Source organism: Equus caballus, chromosome 22 (assembly GCF_041296265.1).
Source record: "Equus caballus isolate H_3958 breed thoroughbred chromosome 22, TB-T2T, whole genome shotgun sequence".
Classification (NCBI taxonomy): Eukaryota; Metazoa; Chordata; class Mammalia; order Perissodactyla; family Equidae; genus Equus; species Equus caballus.
In genome coordinates, this window is record NC_091705.1 from 33488561 (window position 1) to 33503774 (window position 15214).

The window sequence follows — 15214 nt, forward strand, 5'->3', positions numbered from 1 at the left end:
GCCCAAAGTCTCAGGTTAGTGGCTGAGCCCGGACAGGCTCTCAAGAAAGTCTCCCTACCACTTGCTAGAAAGACAGGCTAACTGAAAGGCCTGGTGGAGCAGACAGTGCCTACCTCAGCCCCACCGTGTTCCCATAGACCCCAAAGAAGCACAAATAAACCACAGGAAATTTCCCCATCTGCAAAATACAGAACACAATGGTACCTACACTACATAGGGTTGTTGTGGCCATAAAGGGGAAGAGACATTTAAACTGCCTAGCACAGGGGCCAACCTGGTGGCACAGCAGTTAAATGCACAGGTTCCACTTCTCAGGGGCCCAGGGTTCGCTGGTTTGGATCCTGCGTGCGGACATGGTATCACTTGGCACGCCACGCTGTGGTAGGCGTCCCACGTATAACGTAGAGGAAGATAGGCATGGAGGTTAGCTCTGGGCCAGTCTTCCTCAGCAAAAAGAGGAGGATTGGCAGTAGTTAGCTCAGGGCTAATCTTCCTCAAAATAAATAAATAAATAAAGTGCCTAGCACAGAGTAAGGGCTGAAGCAATGCTAGCTGTTACTATTCTCAAAGGAAGACATCCTGCTGGTGGGAGGACAGCTGCACAATAAAAATCCGATCATCTAGGACAGCACTGGACAATAGAAATATAATGTGAGCCACACATGGAATTTAAAATTTTCTAGTAGCCACAATCAAAAAGTAAAAAGAAATGGGTTAAATTAATTTTAATTGTTTTATCTAACCCAATGTATCTAAAATATAATCATTTCAACATATAATCAATATAAAAATTATAAATGAGATGTTTTACATCCTTTTTTTCATACTCAGTCTTTGAAATCCAGTGTGTATTTTACACGTACAGGACTAGCTACATTTCAAGTGCTCAACAGCCACATGTGAGTAGCGGCCACCATATTCGATGCTACAGGTCTAGAACATTCCCAATGGGATTACAGTAGATTATTGGATTTTCCAGATTATTGGATCTGATTTTATGGAGTCACACAAGCCATCTCATTTTCACTAAATTTTAAAAACTACTACATTTGTACTAATCTACAATTTTCTTTTCTTATAAACTTTCGTAACATGTAAATATAAATCAAATTACCCGAGTATTCAAAGGATAAAGAAAATCTGCTTCTTCATTAAAGACAAGACAATCTGCATATTCCAAACAAGGTGTTCCCTTGGAGGAGCCCTCGGCCCTGGACCTGAAGCCCAGTTAGAGGAACGGTCCATGGGAGCATCACACATCACACCGGGCTGCCACCATCACCACCACTGCGATGATTCTCAGCAACATCTTCCTCTCAGGCTGCCCCAGCAAACAGCAGGAGATGAAGAGTCATCAGGGAAGTCATCTCGCCCCGTGAGATGTCTCTGATGCATGACTGCTTCCGTGAGGTTCCCTTCCAACAGAAACGATTCAGAACAACACGCAGGCTCAGCATGTCCGCATTTAGGTGGACACTGGGCTTAGTCAATTCAAGACACCGATAGGATGGTCAACCCTCAGTGATTAGAAGTAGGGCATTCCCTTCATTTTCCCAGGGAGAAGACCCCACGCAAAGTTTTCAGCCAATTTTTACACATAAAATTGTCAGTGTGTAGACAAATTAGTCAAATGTCTACTTAAGGTGTCTAAGATATGATTTAATTAAGCACGCATATTTAAAATCACGCTTCCTAAGATAATATATTACAGTCATGCATCATTTGATGACAGGGATACATTCTGAGAAATGCATCGTTAGACAATTTGGTTGCTGAGAGAATACCATAGAATGTACTTACACAAAGCTAGATGATACAGCCTGCTCCCCACCTAGGCTATATGGTGCTGATCTTACCGGACCACCAACATATATGCAGTCCATCATTGACCAAAACATGTTATGAGGCACATAACTGACTATACACTAACAACAGTGGTTCACAGCACAGACTCTGGAGCCAGAGTACCTGGGTTCAGATCTCAGCTCCTTCATTTACTACTAACTTTTGGGTGAGTTACTTACATTCTGGGCCTCAGTTTCACCATCTGTACAATAAGGGAAATAACAGTACCCAGCTCACAGTGCTACTGAAGTATTAAATGAGTTAGAAACATGTAGACCCCGTAGAACACTGTCCAGTAAGTGGAGTACATGTGTCAGTTAGAAAGGAGTGGTTTATTATCCATTCCCATATACTACAGAAGATCTTATTCAAACTCTTCATCTGCACCATTGACCTCTGGGTCTGTTATTGGAGGAAGCACTTTTTAAGTTGAATGACATGGGTCTACATCACCTTTACTTCCAGTTACACCATTTGGATACAATACTCTTTCTTATTTTTTTTTGGCGAGGAAGATTCACTCCGAGCTAACATCTGTTGCCAGGCTTCCTCTTTTTTTTGCTTGAGGAAGATTAGCCCTGAGCTAACATCTGTGCCAATCTTCCTCTTTTTTTATATGTGAGCCGCTGCCACAGCATGGCTGAAGAGTGGTGTAGGTCTGCAGCTGGGATCCAAACCTGTGAACCTGGGCCACCAAAGTGGAGTGTGCCAGACTTAACCACTACACTATGAGGCTGGCCCCTGGATACAATACTTTTTGAATCCAGGTATGATGTCACAGAAAACTAAAGGTCAAGGCAAGCATTTATGTGGGTATTATACAGACGTATGTTCCCACTTGTCTGACAGATGTGTATTCTGATCACAGCAAAGATCCTCTGTTGCTTTCCAAGCCACCCTTAGCACTAGTCAGTTTGGGGTCATATCCTCTGAAATAATACTAAACTTGTCTCCAATTTTCCTGCCTTTTTGTTCTACCAATTCTGTGATCCCTGTAAATATCCCAAACTAGCATTGACTGGGGTCATTGCATGCTACTGTAGTTTCCCCAGTTAATTTTTTAGTTCAAAATACATAAGAGACCATCCCATAATATGAGATGCTTTGTAAGAACTTTTCAAGAGCTGTTTGGAGTCCAAGATCCTGCCTTTTATTGGGCATTTGGGGTGTGTTCTGGCTTTTCTCTTTTCTTTTCCCACTGCCACTTCTTGGGTGTTAGTTAAATAAACCATGATGCATCCTTCCAGCGGAATACCACACAGCCCTGGAAGGCAAAAACTTGATCTGAATACACTGGTATGAAAAGAGACCAACGACACAACAGTCTGGGAACCACGATCCTATTCATCATCCGCATGCTTAGGAGGCACAAGAGTGAGGTGGTCAAGAGCTCAGACTCTGGACCCAGACTTGCTGTAGCCAAATCCTGGCTCTACCATACGCTAACTATGACCTTGGACAAGACATTTAAGCTTTTTGTGCCTGCAGTTCCCTAATTTGTAAAATTGTAGACAATAACGACTACATCAAAGGACTGTTGTAAGGATTAAATAAGTTAATGTATTTAAAGTGCTTAGGATACTGCCACATAAAAAGCACGACATAAGCATCACTTCCCTATATTCCTGTCACTATTACCACATATATATATACGTATTTTTTTGTCTCCCCTCCCTTCCTCCTCCTCCTCTTCTTCTTCTCTCTCTTTCTCTCTCTCTCAATACATACCATCTGTTAACAGTGATATTTCAGAGAACTGAGATGGGGTCAGAGAGAGTTAACTTATATGCACAAACTCAGCATTTCTTTAAGAATGAATATACAATATTTTACCATTAAAGAGGGAAGAAAAAAATGCATTGATTCAACAGTGGCTAAATGGGACCATAAGAGCTTATAGCTTTAAGCCAATCAATAATAATACTCGGAGTGATTAAGGATGCTTACAGGCCCACACTTGCAGATCATTTTAACGTAAGCACTACATTAAAGAAACAGCAGGTCAGTTTTTGGACGCGTCACACTTTTCCACTGGGGATCCTCTTACACAGGTTACGAGCAGACCATACATTTGTGAGAGTATGCCAGGCCCCGGAGTAAAGGAAGGGGTAATCCCCAGGGTCCCTTCATTTGCCCTGAGTATCAGCTCCAGAGCAGAGGGGCAGGCAGGCTCTGGGACCAATTGACCACAGCCTCATCAAGCTGAGAGGAGGCACTTGAGCTATGAAAGTTACAGATGCCCCAGGTACTGTGAAAATGCCAAAGAAAGCAGCAGCCACTCCAGGATTCTCCCCAAAATTTCCTGACCTCATTTCTCTCTTGACTTTCCTAATGCTAATAATACTGATGGCAGTTTGGTCCATATACAGATCACCTGCCCTGATCCGAGCGCCATGCAGGGACAAGGAATTCTGCAATGAGAGGCAGCCCATGTCCTCAAGTAGCTCACAGCCCTAGTGAGGAATCAGAGAAAACACGTTGTAATAAACTCAGCCACAGAAATGCAGAAGAGAGGCAAATGCTGTGGGAAGAGAGTCAGGGAAGGCCTCCTGGAAGAGTGACATCTGTGCAGGGTTTTAATATAGGAGGAAGGGGGACAGGAGGTGCCTACTAGCTGAGGGGGCAGAAAGTGCAAAGTATGACAGTGTGACCTGCAGGATTTGTGGTTGAAAACAGGAGGAATCAGCTATGACTATATTTCTCAACAATAAGAATATTCAAGAAGAATATTGGGAGGCTCATCATAAATAGGAACTGGAGAATCAGGCTTGAAACTAAGGCCATTGTGGGCAGCCAAGAAGCAGGCAGTTCAGTAATCTCTTTTAGTACCTCTTGTGGCCCAGAGACTGCCCCTACCCCTAGACACCCCACTGCACCAGCCTCTGGCTACTGGCTCGTCCTTCCTAAACGGAAAGTCCTGGCAGGAGGGTCCAACTGGCTGCACCCAGGTCACATGTTCAGCCACACCCAGGCTGCTGGGGTAGCGAATTTCTGGCCCCTTCACCTTCCAGCGAGCTCCACATTTCACCAAGACTCCGACAGTGCAAGATTCCCAAAATCAGGAAGCAGGGCTGGAGACTAGACTCCCAACACAAAAGCACAAAGGCCTCTCTCGCATGATGACATAGAAGAGGAAAGGGAAGAGAAAAGGGAAGAAGAAGTGGCTGAGGCTGGAGACAGATGCTGGGTTCATATTGCAAGAAAGCTCAATTATTAATAAGAGCAATTGATTTAACAAACATTCACTGCTACCTACTAAGTCCCAAGCACTGGGGTTACAGATGTAAAAAAAATGGTGTCCCTGCCTACAAGGAGAGCAGAAGCTAGTTCAGTACACAGACTATGAAGAGATATTCATCCAATAAGCACTGGAGAGCCCATTCTGCTTTTTACAGTGATGTCCACCCTGACTGGACAGTGCGTGGGCCGCTCTGGTTGATCACTATTTTGGACATAATTCCTGCTCACGCCCAGTAGGTCTCCCCGGTGTGCTGAGAGCTATGACCCGGTGCGTTCAGCGGACCATCACGAATTCCTGACTTGTGGTTAGGGCTTCAGAATTCACAAGCATTTTCTCAACATCAACTCATGGATTCGCGTTGGACATGTGGATGATATTCTTCCTCCAGATGTCAAAACTAATACACTAGCATTCTGTGTTTGGTCCACAAGGGAGTACAGAAATATACATGTACATATATGAAAGCAAATTTGATAACTTCTCTTGGAGATGACCACAGAGACAAACGCACAAGAACACTCACTACAATGAGGTTTAAGAGTAACTGGAAGGAACTTATGTATGCAATAATACAGGCTGGTTAAATAAATCATGGAAGAGTCATTATAACGGAAAACTATGAAGCTTTTAGGAAGTATGCTTTTAAGGAATATTTAATGACATGGGAAAATGCTTAATAGCATTAAAAACAAAAATAGATATTTATTTAAGTTTGTGTGCACATATGACTTTTATTTGGTTCCTCATACTATCTCTATTGTGCATATTCTCTACAATGAATATGCATTATTTTTGTAATCATAAATCATGATTGTAAATAGAAATAATTTTAAAGGATGTTTAGTGGATGATGGTACCATGTGTATAACATATATTTGTCTTGGATTTGAAGCCTGACTTCTCTTTCACATATTACTTACATGACCTTGCACCAGCCACTTCCTCTCTCTGGGGCTTGATTTTTTTGAAAATGAAGAGGAGGCCATACTTCGGAACTCACGGGATGGTGGCACGTTAGACGAAATATGTAGGAAAATGCCTAACCCAACCTTTGGTTAGAGTGAACACGTGGTATATGCCAGTTTTCTTGAAAGAAAGCAAAGGTCTCAGCACTTATAGCTCTCCAGTATGGGTTCTAACATAGAAAAGGCGATGTGGTCAGGGGCTGATGTGTGAATGACAAGGTATGAGCTTCCTAGAGCTGCTGTAACAAACTGCCCACAAACTGGGTGGCTTGACACAACAGAAACTAGAGTTTAGGAGTCTAAAATCAAGATGTTGGCAGGGCCATGATCCCTTCATATCTTTGGTATTCTTTGGCCTGTAGATGCATTGCTCCAGTCTGTGCCTCTGTCTTCACATGGCCTTCTCCCGTGTGTCTTTGTGTCTCCTCACCTCCACCAATCATATTACATGAGGGCCTAGTATGACCAGCATGGCCTCATCTTAATTACATCTTGATGACATCTGCAAAGACCCTATTTACAAATAAGGTCACCCTCACAGGTGCCAGGGGTGAGTGAGGGCTTCAACTTATCTCTTTGGTGGACACAATTCAACCCATAACAGACGCCAAGCTTTTCTCTGTCAATATCAGTGGTTCCTGAGCAAAGCAGGAACACAGAGCCAAGGGCCCAGTGGCACAAGGGAAAGTTCCAGCACCATCCTGGTGTCTGTGCCTGCTTCCCTGGCAGGCTGACTGGCTGAAAGGTTCCTGTTGGTGTGTGTGTGTGCACCTGTGTGCATGTTTTCTCTGGATGCTTCTCAACACCTGCCCCTTCCAATCAGGTAAGAACTAAGCTCTTTGTAGCTCTCTGCTCTAGAAATTTGTGCAGGATGGCAAGAAGAAAGTGCTTGAAGCCAGGGTTCTTTCTCTCCTCCTTTGTTTTTTTAAAGTCTAAACTTACTGAAGAGATTATGCTGTGGGTCCAAGAAGGGTTGAGCCAAGAGGGGTGTGCCTTTGAGGGCTGAGGACCTGAGAGGAGTTCTCCCACCCTGAGAAGGGGAAAGGGATGGGCCTGCTGGTCCCACGCTACTGAGTAGCAGTACTTAAGGAGAGGGCAGGGCCCAGAGGGATGCTGGGTGATGCACCTGGGCTGGCTGGACTTGGGACAAGGGCTCCAATCCTGGGAAAGAAGCAGCAGAATTCCTAGGCCCAGAGGGACCACAGGGAATGTGACAGTGGGCTTCTCAGAGGAAATCACAATGGCCTATTTAAGTCTCAGGACATTTGTAGACGCCTAGGGAAGGGGGAGCCCCAATAATGACTACAACTTAATGTCTGAGTCCCTGGAGGCTCAGGGTCACATTCAAGTTGATGCAAATGCAGTGTTTCTTGTGCACCCAGGCTTTCAGCCTGAGATGCAACCCTACCTCATTCCAACACTTAAAGCAATGTCCCCAAAGCATTAGAAGGACATAGAAGGAAACCTCCCAAGTCCCATTGCCTTAGGCCTCGGCCCCTTGAAAATGACACTTACAGCACTTGCATCTCCCTTCAGCCTACAGACACACTCCTGCTGGGCCCTGGGCTGTACCTCAGGGTGGATACGTGGAAACATGCCAAGGCTGAATAAGGAAGAGCTAGGAACCAGTGGTGGTTGCAGTTAGTTCCACAGACAAGATAGAGGCCTGGAGAGAACGTCTATGGGTATAGTAACCCCCATTCCTGTGACAGCCCCAATAAAGATGAGGTGGGGAAAATGAGGTCTGAAGGCTGGAATATTAGCCTGAGGGCTTGTCCCATGGAGAGGGATAAGGAAAAGAGTATGATAGTCGTGTGTGCAGCACTGAATAATGGAGCCAAGATGGAGAAGTGTTCAAACCCTTGGACAGCATTTCTCCTGGGTATTGAAAAGCCTCTGGGCCCAGCAGTGACCCACAGCAGACCACCTGCTGGCTGGTTCACCTGTGTTAAGTAGCATCTGGGGTCAGGTGAGCTTGAAGAGGGGCAAGGTTCTAACATGGCCTTAGACTTACAGCCTCAGAGACTGTAGAACTAGAAAAGAACTTAGAAGAACCAGCACTGATTAAGCCTTACCGCGTGCAGACACTTGGCACTCACACAGGCATCAACCCATTTAACTCTCACAGTGGTTCCCACGTTAAGGATGAGGAAACTGAGGCCGAGGGATTAAGGCCACAGAGCCACTCAGCTATGGTGTAGGATTGGAATAAGCTGGCCTGTAAACATGTCTGTGATGCGGACTTTGAAAGCAAAGAACAGGATGCTATGAGCAAGAACAATGAGGGAGTGCTTCTTCAGACAGACCAGTTGAGGGATGATCTCCCTGAGGAGTTGTTTGAGCTGAGACCTGAAGAAACCAACCAAGTGAAGAGGGAAGAAAACTATTCCAGTGGGAAGGAATAGCATGTGCAAAGGTCCTCTGCCAGGAAAGCATCTGACATGTCCAAGGAACTGAAAAATGGCCAGTGTATCTGGAGCACTTTGAAAAGAAAAAAGGCTTGGAGAAGACAGGCCATGGCAAGGAGTTCAGATTTCATCCTATGTGCCAGAGGAAGCCACTGGAGGGATTAAGGGCCAAAATGGCATGGTCTGATTTACACAGAGTCTAGCACAGAGCTTATCACACAGAAGGGGACCAATAAAAGGTTGTGGAACATCTGAATAAACAGACTCAAACTAGATCTCCAAAAGGATGGAAACTGCTGGCTTTACAGAAGGAAAAGTAAGATTTCAGCCTTTGCCCATGAGAAGAGCAAACAATTTCACCTAATCCAAATTCACTTTCATGCCTCTCTGCCCAAGAAGCATGCAGAGCCACTGAAATCCACAGGCGCATCATGACAGAATAATTCCAGTGACCATGATCAAATGCCTCTATCTAGAAAAGCTCAGAAGATTGTATTAGCACAATCCAATATTTATGAAATGACACTCAGCCATAATGAGGGGCTGAGAAAATTAGGGTTAGAAGCAAGAGGGGTTCCTTTGGGCAGAGAGAGTGGTACGGTGGGAAAAGCAGCAATGTCGCTCAGCTTCTCGGAACCTTGATTTACCGATCTGTAAAATGGAAGGACAGTAGCGAAGATTAAGAATGTGTGATCAGTTACCAGAGGCCCCAAAGGCATTTAATTGTATTTATGATGCATTTCATCATTTAAAAAACACTTGACAGGGGCCGGCTCCGTGGCCGAGTGGTTAAGGTCACGCGCTCCTCTTCGGCAGCCCAGGGTTTCACCAGTTCAGATCCTGGGTGCAGACACAGCACTGCTCATCAGGCCATGCTGAGGCGGCGTCCCACATGCCACAACCAGAAGGACCTACAACTATGTACTGGGGGGCTTTGGGGTGAAGAAGAAGAAGAAAAGAAGAAGATTGGCAACAAATGTTAGCTCAGGTGCCAATCTTTAAAAACAGAAAAAAACAACAACACTTGACAAAGCCTATTTACCCATCTGTCCATGCATCTATCCAACAAAATGCTATTTAGCGCATACTGTGTATGAGGCACTGTATTAGACATTCAAGATAAAGCTGGGAACAAGACTGTCATGGTCCCTATTCACACGGAACTTCTCCTCCGGGGGTAAAACACACACTGAACAAATAACATCAGCTGTGATGCGTGTTATTGAGGAAAGGGCAGGGTACAGTGGGAAATATTTACAGAGAGAGCTGACCCAGACCAGCACACCTAGCGAGCGCCATCCTAAGGATGTGATGTGATGTGTAAGCTGAGATATGAACGGGAAGTACAAGAGAATGGAGTGGAAGAAAAATGCCCATCGTATGTGAGTTCCCGCAGCGGGATAGGGTCTGGAACATTCTAGGAACTGACAGAAGCCAGTGTGAAATAAGCATGGGGGGAGTGGAACATGGTGAGGCTGGAGGAACAGGCAGAACCAGCCCTGTAAGGCCTTGGAGGCCACAACAGTACTTTGGTCTTCTTTCTAAGAGCAGTAGGAAGCCTCAGAAAGACTCTAAACAAAGCTGGTTGGGGGCAATAAAAAGGTAACATGAAGAAGGATATATTCTAGAACAATTTCTCTGGCTTCTGTGTGGAGAGTGGATTAAAGTCAAAAGAGGAAGCCAAGAAGTCTGTTAGAAAGGATTCCAGTTACCCAGGCAAGAGCTGGTGGTGATCTGCACCAGGGTAGTGGCGGCAGAGACGGAGAGATGTGAGCTGACTTGAGATTACGCAGGAGGTAAAGTGGCAGGACAAAGTGACTGGCAGGAAGAGGGGGAAAGAGAGGGAAGAGAAAGTTGACCCTGGGCTTCTGAATCAACACCAGAATGGAGGAAGTGGCCTTTCCTGAGATAGGGAGCACTGGAAAGTGAGTAGATGAGGAGGGGGAATGGGTGAATCAGGAGTTCAATTTTGAAGATATTGAGTTTGGAGAGCCAGGAAGACCCTATAGGGCTCCAGGTGAGCTAAAGACAGGCAGAAAGAGCATATGTGTGCATGTAAACACACACACACACACACACACACACACACACCCCCATAAGATCCGGTTATACTTAGCCCACATCAAAGATGGCGATGCAGAGCAGAGCGGGTGTGGTTTGTTTCAGCGCAGGTGCTGTGGATTCTTGGGGTCCCTAACGGAATGAGTGATTCTAGCATCTAAATCAAGACACTTTTGAGAGTAGAGTCAGCATTGTTAAAAATTATGATGGGGCAACAGGCACAGAGGTCATGGTCACTTTACTAACGAGCATGTATCACTGCTGGTGGCTCTGCTCATGCAGAAAGATCCCATTAGATCTGAAAATCTCAATTTTGTAGCACAGTTTTATTATACCTGGGACTTGAGGCTATACTCAGGAGAAACTTACACAAACAATTTATGCCCTTAATAGGAACAATATAGAGCCTTTCAGAAGCCTCTTGCTTTGTAGCCAAAATCAAAGTCAACGAGGCCACACAGGCCACACGTTTACCTAGGCATCTCTGAGCATCTTCTCTGTCTCCAGCTCAGTGATATCCTGGAAAATTCCTCTCCCCAGAGGCAGCAAGAAGACACGGCAGCTGGGCAGTGGGTCTTGTAGTTCTAGAATTCGTTAAGAGAAGTCTGATGGCAACTGAAGCCATGGGAGTAGTTGAGGCCATCCATGGAGTGACTGTTAATTTTATATGTCAATTTGACTGGGCTCAGGCATGCTCAGATCTCTGGCAAAACATTATTTCTGGGTGTGTCTGTGAGGATGTTTCCACGAGAGATTAGCGTTTGAATTGGTGAACTGAGTAAAGCAGATAGGCCTCCTCAATGTGGGTGGGCATCATCCAATCCCTTGAGGACCCACATAGAACAACAAGGCAGAGAAAGGGCAAATTCCCTCTCTCTGCTTAAGCTGGGAGGTCCATCTTCTGCCCTCGGACATGGGAGCTCTTGATTCTCGGGCTTTCAGACTCAGATCAGGGCTCTTACCACCAGTCTCTCTGATTTTCAGGCTTCAGACTCCATCTGAATGACACCACCAGCTTTCCTGGGTCTCCAGCTTGCAGAGGGTGGATGGGGGTACTTCTTGGCCTCCAAAATCATGTGAACCAATTCCCATATGTCTCCTCTTACATGTCTCTCTCTATATATCCTATTGGTCCTGTTTCTCTGGAGAACCCTGACTAATACACATTAGTGCAGACCAAGCCTGAAGAACTCCAATGTTTAATGGCCAGAGTGAGCTGACAAAAGAGACTGAGAGATAGCACCAGGAGGGGCTGGTAAAAAACCAGGACAGCGTCGGGGTTAGAGGGAGTCCCCGTCAGGGAGGAACCATGGAGAATGGCCTCCCTGCTCCAACAACCAACTGTCTTTACAACTGCACCAGGGCTCACATTACCCAGAGGTGATCTTCATGTCCCCAGAGTTGCAGCTCTTCCTGGTTTGGGTCACCAGGTAAGCCTCTTCAAGATTCAGCTCACCCTGGCAGACCCCACCCTAAATGTGTTCTCCTGAGCATACCTCTTGCAGGTGTTCCCTCCCTAGCATACACCAGGTGGAACTTCCAAAGGCCTAGGTCGCAGGCATCCATCAGGAGCATACATTAGGCCTTCAGCCCCCTTGGTTAAGGATAAGCTTGACATTCAGGATGTCAGGACATTAACTTCGCGAGCAATACTTGGACTGTAGAAGTTTTTCTACATATATACAAGCTGCATCTATGTGGCCTGGAAGGAAAAGAATGATCTCAAGTTCTTCAGAAGCTCTTTCTTCCCCTAAAATCCCACAACTATCAGGCTCCCCAAGCAAAATCCAATGATGCCCTACTTGTAGCTAAAGCTTAGAATCCCAAAGCTAAAAGAAATCCTAAAAGTCCCTGAATCCAGATAACATGTGATTCCCCCACATCCTTAAGAATTCATTCAGGTATCGGTTTGCATACCTCTGAGGATGGGGAACTCACTATCAACAAAGTTATCTATTGCCCGCTCAGACAGCTCAATCCATAAGAAAGTTCTTCCCCATGAGTCATCATAAAAGCTACCATCCCCATCTCAGCCCCAAACCCAGTGGGTCACATACCTGTAGGCACCGCTGGGTCCAGCATTGGTTTCTCCCACGTGTTAATCTGTTCCCAGGTAAACCCATTGGTCCCCAGGGCCACGCTATAACCACAGTTGCTGTAGTGTTCATCAAAGGAACAGCCGCCTGCAGACAAAAGAGATATGGGTAAATACATCCTCGTGTCTGAGGTTTGGTTCGTTAACCCCATCTCATCGGCTCTTCATTTACAGCTTTGAATTTTAAACTCTGGAGAAGATTTTAAAAAAAGGCAAGCAAATTGGATTTTTATATTTGCTTAGGCGTTCTCAGGAAAGGCGCTGGCATCTGCAGGCCCCCCTATTTAAAAAAGTTAATAAGGCTAGTTACATTGATTTCAATCTTGCTTCCTGAGAAAGTAAACAGCAACGTCTCATTCTAAGTAAGAAAAATGAATGCCAGGGCATGCCTCAGTAATTGCTTCCTGCAACACGGAGAGAGGCTGCTGCGAGGCCGCAGAGAAAGCACTAGCTTCGGAGTCTAGCAAAACCAGACACAAATCTCCACTTGCAAAGCTGGGTCCGCTTGGGCCAGATGCTTCACCTGTCTGTGACTCAGTTTCCTCATCTGTAACATGGAAGGAAAGATACATCTGAATGAAATATCATGAGGACTAAATGGGATAATCTATAAAACGTAACTAGTGTAGAATCAGTTCTCAATATCCACTCCCTTCCCTATAAGGGCAGTTTTTGGAAAATCAGGTTTCATGGAGTAAAAATCAAACCATGAGGAAGGAGACAACCAAGCACCTGCAAGATAACACGGTCAATGCTGACGACACTTAAGGCTTCTCCCTTTAACTTTAAAGTCCAAGCTACCCGCCATTTTACAATAAGTTGTGTCAATTCGATTTTGACAAGAATTTACTGAGCAAATGCTATGGGCTGTAAGCCCCTCCAGATGACATTGAGAGATCTCTGGGGTGTGGATTTGGGGCTGCAACTAGGAAATGCTGGTCTGTCCAGAGAAACAGGAGCCCATGACATCCTGGAAGAGGAGAACTGATCAGGGCTGTAAAGGATTCGAGCATCTCCAAGGGCTGAGGGTAGGAGGAAGGCATTGCAAGGAGACCCGGCAAGAAACACAGAGGCGGGGGGCAGCGCCAGGACTAAGTTCTGCAGCAGCCTCCTGACTGGTCTCCCAGACCTGTTTCAAACCCCAGTCCATCATTTCCTCTGCCCCTTTCTGGTCTCCTTGATGCTCAGATCTCATCATATCATCATCTCCCTCCGTTAAACACCCAGTGGTTCCCCATCACACATCCAAACGTGGTTCTGAGTCACGTACAGAAACCATCCCTCGCTAGCCCCTGTGACTGCAGTCTCATCCAACTTCATGCCATCCTCTTCATCAGCTGCAAAGTACAAAGTCCCTTCTCTGCACCCCAGACCTGGGATTTCCTATGCTTAGTGGTGGTGGAAGTCCTGTTGACAGATTTGATACAGACTTCAGTCACAACGCTGCTAAAGAAACCTGTGATGCCAAAGCTCTCTCCACTTTCCTTTCTTGCTGTGTATGGGAACCCAGAAGGGTTGGCCTTGAGCACCCTAATGAGTCTTGGGCTGGGAAAAGGAGGGCTGGACCTATTTTGGTAGGGCAGGGGTTGCAGCTTGAGTTGCAAATATTAAATAGCTTTGCACAAAGTAACAGGAATTTGGGGTGTTTCATGTAGGCAGCTAGAGAGAGATGAAAAGGAGAGGCAGAGAGGGGACTAAGAAACACAATGAAAAGCAAAAACCTACAGAAGGTGGTGGCCAGGGAGAAATATCCTGCTGATGCTTTAGTAGGAACTAAAATATCTGTTTGTTTTCATTTATTTGTTCAATAATTAAAAACTTATTCAATTGAGCTCTTAGTGTAGATCTGACAGAGTACTAGATCCTAGCTGTACAGTGGCTTAGAAAAGAGTCATGCTCTCATTATTTAGTGAGCTAGACTGACAGTAAACAAGAAAACTAATAAATACTTACATATTTCAGTATGTGCAGTGGAGGCCGCAGCTGGGGTGAGTGAGAGGACTGGCTGCTAAGTGGAAATGGACCAGGAGGCCCTTCTGACCAGGAACTGGAAACAGTCCCTCCACCACACCCAACTCCTCAGTGAGAGCTGGCTGCACACAAGCACGTGTCGCTGGTGCTTTGGGGAATTGAGGGAAGAAAGGCAATGACCAGTGTGGATTGACAAGGGTCAACAGGAAAGGATGGAAGTCCCAGGAGACAAGAGGGGAGGTTAGGAGCAGATGACAGAGGAGATTTCATCCCAGATATAGCAGAGAAGGATGACCTTTGAAAGGCAAGGACAGAGGCAATCAACCAGCTTCCACCAGACAGTAAGCTTCAGAAGGGCTGGGAACAGTACTGGCTCATGGTAGGGGATTAATGAATATTAGTTGAATGAATCAACCAACAAATGCTAATGGGATGCCAGACACAGACCAAGCTGTACTCGAGTAAAGGGGAGCCCACAGCCATCCCCGAGCTGGACCTGCTCTTTCAAGTCTCATCCTTGCCACTTCTACCTAGAAAGCTCCTTCCCCACATGGCCTGTCTGCCAAATTCTAAACAATCTTCCTAAATCACTTCTTCTATAAGCCTTCTCTGCCCAGAACAGCAGAGT

At 45.6% G+C, this 15214-nt stretch overlaps 1 protein-coding gene across 17 annotated transcripts in view; it reads right to left on the minus strand.

The window, feature by feature from the left end:
* Positions 1-15214, minus strand: part of PTPRT (protein tyrosine phosphatase receptor type T) — a 1024383-nt gene that overhangs the window by 731171 nt on the left and 277998 nt on the right. For all 17 annotated transcript variants that reach the window (XM_023626585.2, XM_070247923.1, XM_070247921.1 and 14 more), the window contains exon 2: positions 12578-12703. In XM_023626585.2, the coding sequence (XP_023482353.1) occupies positions 12578-12703 (126 nt within the window). The remainder of the gene's footprint in view (positions 1-12577; positions 12704-15214) is intronic.